This window comes from Silene latifolia, chromosome 1 (genome assembly GCF_048544455.1).
Source record: "Silene latifolia isolate original U9 population chromosome 1, ASM4854445v1, whole genome shotgun sequence".
NCBI lineage: Eukaryota > Viridiplantae > Streptophyta > Magnoliopsida > Caryophyllales > Caryophyllaceae > Silene > Silene latifolia.
The window spans coordinates 16,784,667-16,795,343 of NC_133526.1; the positions used below are offsets into that span (position 1 = coordinate 16,784,667).

The following is a 10,677-nucleotide window of genomic DNA, read 5'->3' on the forward strand; positions in this document are numbered from 1 at the left end:
AGTCCGTCTTGCTTCAGATCGCCTTATTTCAAACCGTAATAAGACCTCTCACAAGTGAGAAGCACATGAGTGGTGGGACACCCCCATGTGCTTTCCCACTCACACCCTAAATGGGTTTTTTGTGAGAGAAAATGGTATCCGTCTGACCATTTCAGACGGATATGGCGGTCTGAAATAAGAATTTGTGATAGTATATATATGTATACTATGCTCGACAGTCGACTCTCATATGCACTTGTTATTCTATCTATATATCGAGTGGATATAGAACATGACATGTTATATGATATGATACTATAAAACATGAAAAGTAGTAGTTGATGTTGATTTGCGTGCATACTTAAAACGAACTTGTGATGGAAAAAGTTTAATAACTTGTTGATTGATTTTAGGATAACCCTTTTTCCTAACTTAACTAAATCTTGCATACCTTGTTCATATGCACCAACAGGACATATTATGTTGCATTCTACATGTGTCTCACTTTAAAACTTGAGAAAACAAATGTCATTTCATAATTCAAATTATTGTACACAAATTCTCATTGAAGACAAACACTATTCGTCACAAACTGAAGACTGATAGTACCCCTCTCACAATATGCAAGTGGCACTATTCATAGGGTGTTCCATTTCCCTCTCACTTGCCTTATTGTGAGAGGGACACTATCCGTCTTCAGCTTGTGACAGATATTGATTATTGTAAGACGATCTAAAAATAAAAAAGTTTTTACCTTGCTTGAAACTGATGGAATACTAAATTACACACTTTTATAGGAGTAAATGAGTAATCTTAGCACCGTAACAAGAATAAATCTCAAAGTCATGGTAAAGATTTCATATCTTGAATTCATATCATCCAACCAAGCGACAGAGCCACGATTTACATTTAAGGGCGGCGAAAAATTTCAACGGGGGCGAAGGAGTAAAGCTATATGGTAGACTCGTAAAAAATTCGAAAATTGAAGATTTCAGTTTTCAACAGGGGCGAGGAGAATGGAATTTCCGCGAAAATCACATAAGTTGACACATTCTGGATAAACAGATGACCTATTCATTTGCCCATACACGAGGAGAATGAAGAAACATCTGCTTCAACCAACTAGACTCCGACCACGCGTAGAAAAATTACCAAACCGGGTGTAAACCTGCAACCAGGTTATAACTTTGTCTAGAGAACAAACAGAATACTCTGATTATAATGGCAAGGTATGTTAAAGAGTGGGTAGTGTAGGCCAGTGGAGATTTGCGGAGTCTATTGCTTCAAGCCGAATAAGAGGACCCTCGGCCTTTCTCATTAGAAATATCAACATAAACGTGATCACTACATCGGTCTAAACAAGGTCATGATAACGCTTCACAATTTTTTGTAGCCCAGATCACAATGGCTTCAACAGCACCCTGGCTCCTGAAAGGTTCCTGCAAAAGGCAGATAAGGAATTGGATAAACGCAGCCTTACCCTTACATTAGAGAACACAGAAGGGTTGTTTTCGTAGGACTAACAATAGTAATAGCGCCGAGGATTATTATCTGGCTGCTGCTCCATGGTAAAAGAAGTGTAGCTAGCTTAATGAAAAGAGTCACTTTACTGTATTCCATCGTTTCCTAAAACTGAAAAACAGTGAGTATGGCTCCGCCTGAAAAAGAGGGAAAATGTTAGTTACACACACACCGACAGTTACAGTTAAGTATCTGCTCACTCTGATTTTCTTCTTAGAACACAAGAGTCAATACAGACAAAACGGGTTAGTCAAGCAAGCTGAGATACAGACATCGAAGAGTCGGTGACAAAGCAGCCTGTCTTCGAAGACTTTTCATCAAAATGAGGATGCTTGGTTTAGACCGACTTAACTTGCGACTGAGAGTCATGAGACAGAATTATAATCTTGGTAAGAGGTCACAAATTGTGAGAAGATGCTGGTAAAGCTACAAAACGCAGAATTTGTAGTGCACACCCTCAAACAAAAAACTATGCCATTAATAGCAGCATCATTTGAGCAACTGAAACCTTAAGAGCCATTCAATTAAAATTGATGTTCACTCAATAAACAACTAAATCTTGTTTTACCATATCAATTATCAACACAAGGCACAGAAACAGTGATGCAAGACTCCTGCTGAACATTTAAGTTCCATGCAATAACAGGACCTTAACAACTTCGAATCTTTTCTTTCTAAAAAAACAACTTTGAATCTTCATATTACTTTTCTGTAGCCATATCGGACATTTAACACTTTGGCGTTGACACTTGGACAATTGTTTCTATTTTAAGACAGATATAACTCTCATATAAGAGGTTCTTTTTGTAACACTTGCACTTGCAAGTATGGATCCGCATGGGATACTTATAACAGCGGGTTTTGTTTTGTTTTTTACAAAGAAAAGGCATAGCACGCATCACACAGCTTATCACAATACTTTTTTGCAAAATGCCAAAAACGTTTTGGCGCCAGTTCAAGCCGGGTTATCTAGAATATAGTTTTTACCTATGTTACTCCGACACTTCACTAACTGCTATGTCGCGTGTCAGACACGTGTCGGTGTCCGACACGACAAGACACTTCGACACTTCAATTTAGACCATAAAACAGGAAAATTCACCCCAAATAGCCGTGTCCGACACACCGACACGTGTCGGAGTGTCCGACAAACATAGGTTTTTACATACTCCTGGAGAAATCGCACATAAAACCTTTAATAATATTTATCTAGAATCCTACAGTTCTACTCAGGCTAGCTTGTCCAAGATAATCCAAAGTGTTTTAATCAGGTACTGCAGGTGCTGATCTTGCAATTCCGTTGCTGTAAGCCTTTATAAACAATTATCAGAAAAAAAGGAAAAAAAAACACAAAACAAAATCACACATAAAAGCTCTATTCTCATGTTCTAAGAGGGGCGTCTATGGCCTAAGAGCTCTTCAAATTTGAATATAAAAGCAAGAAGAAACTGTAAAAAGTCTACCATAGTTAGAAAAAGCAGCTACAGAACATACAGATGCATCAACTTCAGTCATTGCATGGAAAGAGAACATTCACATAAGCAACTACTAATTCATAATTTCAACTAACATGTTGCATAAAAAGTTCGGAAATGATTCAATGAGAGACAAAGCCTAAGCATATGAAGGTTTAGTAGAATTAGAGAACAAATATCTTTCAAAAAGTTGCAAGGTAGAGATTATTTCCTGTGCTGAACTTCAGCTCCTTTTTATGAGAACCTTAATTATCAGGAGATCTTAGCGAGTTAGATCAGGAATCACAAAAGGAACCAATGCAAATTCTGACCTGCAAAATGAGTACGGACCAGCAATGGTCCTACAAGAATGCATCAGAAACGACTTTGGCACCACATTTCCGTAACCTGCTCAAGAAAAGAGGGGCAGGAAACAAACTGCATAAGAAGACTATGGATGCTAAAAATCAACTCATTTATAGTACCACTCGCAAAGAATCGTTTAATTCTTTCAGAGGGGGGATCACAAAACATTCACAGCCTGACTTTATACCTTAACAGAAGGCAAGCAACATTATACAGCAACTTTCATATGAGATAGTGGCATGATAACCTTGTTGTTACCTCTCAGATGATGGGTAGTTATTTTTTCATTCCATCTTTCTCTTTTTTCTTTTTTGTTAGTTTCTAATGTGTTACATGCTCGTCTCACGTTATCTCAATGCGAGATGGTCTCTCATGAGACTTCCTCTTATACATTATATTCAAAATTGCATTAGTTATGACATTGTCAAATAATAGAAGAAGATTAATGCTTATTTTGGATACAAAAGGGGGAAGAGGATGGACGGGAGGGAAAGGAGGGAGGGGGAGAGAACACGAAATGGAGTTTTGATTTGGCTTGTTGGAGGGACCATGTATCCATCCATTTTTGTCCCCTACATTTCCCTTCAACCCAATTTTCTATCCAAACAAGGGAAATTATCAACCTCCTTTTTCCTCCAAATCCCTCCATCTAAACAAAGCGCAAAATAAATCACATTAAACTCATATCTGCCATTGTGAAGTTCCCCAAATTTTAAATCTACAGGCTTATGAGAGTATAAGACTAGGACCTGAAATTTGGGGGTCTAACTTCACGCTTGAATAAAAAAAAGTTGACCGACGTGACAATATGGTTGTTCTTGGTATATTACAAAATATAAACCCAACTAATTTCATTACCAGTTAAAAACATACTGCAGAAAGAAACAAAAAGCTCATTCAAGCATCTTACCCTATTACAGGGAGGTTTGATGACGATCAAAACAAGATTCCATGGAGCATCTCATAATTTCAACAAGATTAGTAGACAAATAACTGAAGATGAAGGTCATGGAATCATGCTACACAAAATTTGAAGAACCATTGGGCTGCCATCAGTGAAGAAGATTTCGAAAGACCCTCGTTTGCTTAAGTGAAAAGTATCATGCTCGTATATTATTTGGAGATACTGATCTCCGCTTGATCCCCAGTATTTTAGGCAGCCTCATATATCCCGTGAAACTCTGTTCTTTGCCTTAAAAATATTAACAGTTTAGGTTTACGAACCTCTGTTAAAGGCTATTCCTTAGCCCCTCCATCGTCCAAGTAAGGGATGAGTTAAATCCCCATCTGACAGTTAACGAGGCATTCTCATGGGTACATATATAGCTACCTTTATCCTTAGCTATAAAAAATCCTCGTATAATCAAATGAAAAACTACCAATAGTCCCCACAAGAGCATACGCCATCTCTGAAATGGTGAAAGCGTGTAGCATCCCTAATAATAATTTCTCTGCTCACTAGTTTTGAGATGAACTTAATGGCAGAGTGACAGTCATTACATACCCGCAAGTTTTTCATGATTCTTAATGTGGTATTGTCAGGAGTATTTAGAAGACCGAATACAAGAGCAAGCTTCTCACTATGATGTCGAAGAATGTGTTCCTTTACTTCCTCATCCAAATCATGTAGCACTGAACCCGTGTCTGGAACAAACCCCATCTTCTTTATCTCTTCCCAGATTTTCGCCATCTTTGCGTAGATTGCATCTCTTTGTGGGTGAAGTGTATCTTCAGCCCCAAAGACATGAGTGCCATTTTTGAGTTATACCCAGCTAAGTCCTTGATCTTTCTTCACTCCTTGTGCTTTCATTGACTTTCTGACTTGGGCAGCTTGTGTCCATTTCCCACACTTAGCATATAAATTAGAAAGTACTGCATAGGCTCCACTATTCTCCGGATCAAGAAGAAGCAATTTCTCCGCTGCAACTTCTGCCAACTCGACATTTTTCAGACGCTTACAAGATGATAAAAGGGAACCCCAAGCAATGTAGTCAGGTTCAATAGGCATTTTCATGATAAAATCGTACGCTTCTTGTAGTAAACCAGCACGTCCGAGAAGGTCAACCATGCAAGAATAATGGGTAGGAGTCGGTTCAATTTTATGTATGTTCTGCATCAAATTGTAATAGCTCTTTCCTTTATCTACCAAACCAACATGAGTGCAGGCAACTAGTACACCTATGAATGTTATGTGGTCGGGCTTAATATTAAGACTCAGCATTTCTTCAAATAAGTCAATAGCTTCTTCCCCGTAACCATGCTGAGCAAAAGCTAAGATCATGGAGGTCCATGATACAGTGTCCCGATATCTTTGTGCAAGAGAAAAAACGCGCCTAGCGTCAGGGATACTCCCGACCTTGGCATACATGCTAATTAGTGCATTGCTTACACTAACGGACAATTCTTCTCCTAATATTATGGCCATTGCATGGATTTCTTTGCCACGGTCTAGAGATCCCATGCTTGAAATCACACTTAAGATTGAAGCAAGAGTGTAATTGTTAGGCCTGGGCCCTTCTTTGAGCATTAGCCTGAACAAGGCTATAGCATCATAGTTAAGACCATTCTGTTCATAGCCTACAATCATTGCAGTCCAAGCGACAACATCACGGTTTCTTAACGAATCAAATATCTCTCGGGCAGGGCTTATATCTCCAAGTTTTACATACCCATCCATCAAAGCTGTGAAAGCTATCACATTAAGATTGGAGACACCATTTTTATTGAGAATCGTTCTAGCACTTCTTATGTCTCCACACTTGGAGTACATACAAATCAAAGAATTTTCTACTGCCCCAATTATATCAAACTCTGTTATTATCATATGACCATGAATTTCTTTCCCAAGTTTTAAGTATTCAAGACTTGCACAAGCTGATAGAGCACTAGCCAATGCAAATTTGTCAGGACTTAAGGATGAAACCTTCAGCATCTGCGAGAACATTTCCAGAGCTTCACGATTAAGTCCCTTTTGATTGTATCCGGAAATCATAGTATTCCAAGACACAATATTGTGCTCAGCCATTTGCTTAAACTGTTCGCGGGCAAGATCAATATGACCAGACTGCATATGCAACAAAATCATAGAGTTCCAGGTCGAAACATTTCTGACTGTCATCCCTTCAAAAACAATCCTTGCATTCTTTGGATCACCAGCCTTTGCATACATATTCAAAAGTGAATTTGCAACTTTGACATAACTACCAAGTCCATGTTTGACTATACAAGAATGAACCTTCTTGCCAATACTCAGAGCTCTTGTGATAGCACAGGATGCAAGAACACTGGTAAAAGTGAATTCGGTCGGTGAAACGCCATAAATAATCATATCAAAAAACAGTTGCAAACCTTGTCTATATTTGCCAATCTTATTATAGCCCGCAATCATTACCGTATAGGAGACCGAGTCCGGATCAGGAATTTGCTGAAAAATGTGTTCAGCTGCGTCCATTGTTCCTTCTTTAGCATATCCAGATACAATTGAGTTCCATGAACATACATTCTTGACTGGCATTTCATCTAACAGACGGTGGGCAGCAGAGGCTAATCCACATTTCACGTAGAAGTTGAGGAGATTATTTAATAGATAAATACTAGAAAACAGACCTTGCGTTACGACCTGAGCATGGATTTTTTTTCCAACACCTATATTTTTTGTTCTTGCGCTTGCTCGAAGTAGAGAAGCAAAATAAAACGTAGTCGTGTTCGAAACTGTGGTCATAGTCAGATATGTTCTCCATTTTTGTGTTCCCTTGAAAAACCGGGGTCGCTGACCGACATACATCAAGAAACATTAATTTGACATGGATACATGAGAATATTACTAAGTGCTCACCACCATTCAAAAAAACGCAGCCTATCAGATTTAGCACGCAGCCTATCAGATTTAGCACCCAATATTTTGTCGCCTTCAAATATGAACAACGGTTTTGTACCCCAATAGCTTTAGAAGCGAAATAAATGCAAACCTATTTCATTCTTCCAAAAACATTTTTTATCGAATTTTATGACAATTCACTGAACTTTATGGCGTTGGGCACATCATCCGTACATGAAGTTAAGCGTCCCAAATGCTGCAAGATTGTTCAGAAATATGCACTTTATTAAGACACTACAAGATGGTAAGAAGGACCGTGAGCTTAACCGGAACACTGTAAAAAGCTACTCTCATATCATTTTTTTGTTATCAATGTAATCTTGTCATGCTTTAACATGAAAGAAAACCTAACTGAAGTTCATAATTATCACAAGAAACAATAGCATACATGTTCATCATTTATAGAGAAATCCAAGATAACAGGATCATACCACTCTCCCAGACTCAGTTTACGAGCTTTGTTCATGTGTCAACACTAAACGAAACCAGCGCTAGCTATAAGTATGCATCTTCTGGTCCAATTTCAAGCGTGGACAGGTGAAGCTGCAAAATGGCAAATATATGCGAACAACATTACCCTAGTGCTGCAATGGCTCCCGCAAATTGCGAGGTAAGGGGGGTTCGGATGTACGCAGCCTTGCCCTTGTGTAAACGAAACTAGTAGGTTCCAAAATAAAGAGAAAGTAAGAAAATGTGAAAAGATCAAACCAGCTGGCATAAAGGTTTGAAAAGCAAACAAAAATAAGACAAGTGGAAAAGTACTGATTTTCTAAAACCAAAAATAAAAGTGGAGCACCAACCCGAAAATCAAACTACATCTTCTTTATAATACCCTCTCCAACAGTCCAATACCATGTTTCCCTAATCCCCAAACAATTCATATCGTTTTCAATCAATCTAAACCATGTTTATTTCAGTCTTCTCCTGACAGTCTTATCAATTTCCCATTTATCAAGCCTTCTAAACGGAGCCTTTTGTGGTCTCCGTCTCACGTGGTCAAACCACCTTAAAAGATTTTCAAGCATCTTATCTTTCATAGATGCAACTCCTACCTTCTCATGAACCACCTTATTCTTCAACCTATCTTTCCTCGTATGGACGCACATCCGGTGGAGCATACGCATTTTCACTACACTCATTGTTTGCATGTGACCCTGTTTTCCTGTCCAGCATTCATTTCCATATAGGTCTAATTATCGCGTGATAGGATTTAACTTTTTTTTAATTTGTAAGGTATACCTAAATAACATATAAACCCTATGACACTCTCCCACTTCAAGTATCCTTTTTAAATTTTTATATGCCACATCTCATCCAATTCTCCATTATTTTGTATAACGGATCCTAAACACCTAAAAAAGTCGAAACCTTGAACAATCTAGTCATCAAGAGTGATCGCCCCTGCCTCCCTACCTCCATTCCCACTAAATCTACACGCCAACTATTCCGTCTTCTCTCTACTCAATGAAAAGCCATGAGAATCGAACAATTGTCTCTAGAGTTCAAGCTTCCTTTCAACTCCATCCTTTGTATTGTCACTCAACACAATATCATATATCAACATTATACACCATGGAACCTCATCTTGAATCGATCTTCTCAATTAATCCATAACAATAGCGCAAAGTGAAAACATAATCATTGAAGTAAAAACTAAAACCAAAAATACACCTAGTTTTTTACTTGGTGACAAATAACTCAAACCTCATGTCACCAAAGTCGGAAGTAGCTCAAAACTATAAGATACTCAATTAGATATCATCTGAACAATCCGTTCGTAATTTTGTTACTTGCAACATCCTATAAACTATAAAGCCAGCAAAACAACAATCAAATTATTCCCTCGAGGTCATTTGTTTACCTATTCCATTTTAGGGCATCAATTGTTTACCTTTCTATTTCGAAAATGCTTTTGATAAACACGTTAATCCTCCACACTCAATTTGGTCAATTTGTTCATCTCCTCTTTTTGTGCCAAAACTAAAAGTAAACAAATGACGAGGACGGATAGAGTATAAATCATGTATTATACCGCAGCAGTAATTGAATTAAGAAGAAATTAATTAATACAGAAAATGTGGGTAGAGCAATATAACTTACAGTGGAAGAAATCAATTGGAATTCGCGGGTTGAACGATGATGCTGCACTGCAATGGCTGGACTTCACCTCTACTCTACACTTCCGATTTGCAATGCTCAATACTCTATACAATACTTACCCTGATCAAGTCTGAATATTAATCCACCATACTTCAAAAATAGACCTTTCGGTCTGGGCCGAACTTGGACTGAATTTATTTAGGTCCGATCCTTGGTCCTATTTTTTTTTTTTTTTTGCAGTTTCGGTCTTCGGCTGATCTAGTCTACGGAGTAAGATCGATTAATTTGAGTCCGGATTGAATTTGTGCTTTTAAAAGAAAATGGACATTTTTCTTAAAAGACATTATATATTACGCCACCCTTGACTCTATCCCAACGGCTCTCTCCATCAAATCAGGCAAACATATCTCCTTGTCTAATTAAGTTATTTGACTGTTGTAAATAATATTCTTTCCGGCAATAGCTTGTTTGGTTTGTAGTACAAATAGATAGATTCATATTGTAATTATCACAAATTGGAAACAATAATATCACAATATTCTACTCTTATACAATCCTCGACACAAGTATGGTATTAGTCTAGGTTAATTTATTCGAAAACCTAAATCACAACAAACGGCCCCATCTTCTCCTTTGTTCTCCATCTTGGTTCTTTTTCAATGATGAACACCGAAAATACTCAAATTATCGACACCTCGAAATCCTCGACTCCTGCATATGTCCACGTTGAAAACCCCGGAACTAATATCACACAAACCTTCTTTAATGGCAATAACTACAACGACTGGGCTCGTGCTCTTCAACTCGCATTATTGGCCAAAGGCAAACTCGGTTATATAGACGGAACGATCAAGAAACCCTTAACGGCAGGCGATTCTCTCGACTCCTAGCGTTCCATCAACGCTTTGGTAACTGCTTGGATATTCAACTCCATCGAACCCACCGTTCGTAAGTCGATCTCTCAACGGCTGGAAGCCAAACAAGTATGGCTTGACATTCGCAATCGTTTTTTGTCAAAACAACGATGCTCGTATATACCGATTGCAGGTCGATCTCATGGCATACCGTCAAGGACCAACCGAGTCCTTAATGGCTTACTACGGTCGTCTCATTAATTTATGGGACGATCTTCTAGAGGCAGACCCCCTCCCATCGTGCCCTTGCAATCCACGTACCTGTATGTGGGTTAGTATCCTTGATGATCGTCGTGAACGACAGCGGGTACGTGAATTCTTAATGGGTTTAAACGATAAATATGACAATGCTCAATCTCAATTGCTACGTATGAACCCCTTGCCTAATCTTAACTTTACATATAATCGCCTATTGCAAGAAGAAAGTGTTCGGTCCTTTGTTGCTCCTAAACCCGATGTTCGACCT

General features: G+C 38.4%; 1 protein-coding gene across 6 annotated transcripts; it reads right to left on the bottom strand.

Moving 5' to 3' along the window:
• Nucleotides 1–712: 712 nt before the first annotated feature.
• On the bottom strand, nt 713–9,516 carry LOC141600065 (pentatricopeptide repeat-containing protein At2g22070-like). Of its 6 annotated transcripts, none has more exons than XM_074420275.1 (7): nt 9,298–9,515; nt 7,629–7,740; nt 6,712–7,089; nt 4,231–6,604; nt 3,287–3,362; nt 1,504–1,637; nt 713–1,418 (listed from the first exon to the last, which is right to left on the bottom strand). In XM_074420275.1, the coding sequence occupies exons 3-4, from the start codon at nt 6,837–6,839 to the stop codon at nt 5,083–5,085; spliced, it is 1,650 nt and encodes a 549-aa protein (XP_074276376.1). In that variant the 5' UTR covers nt 6,840–7,089; nt 7,629–7,740; nt 9,298–9,515; the 3' UTR covers nt 713–1,418; nt 1,504–1,637; nt 3,287–3,362; nt 4,231–5,082. The 6 variants fall into 6 exon arrangements, with proteins under 6 accessions (XP_074276376.1, XP_074276359.1, XP_074276341.1 ...); XM_074420258.1 differs by having other exon boundaries at nt 6,712–7,393; XM_074420240.1 differs by having other exon boundaries at nt 4,231–7,393; nt 9,298–9,516.
• Between the last annotated feature and the right edge of the window lie 1,161 nt (nt 9,517–10,677).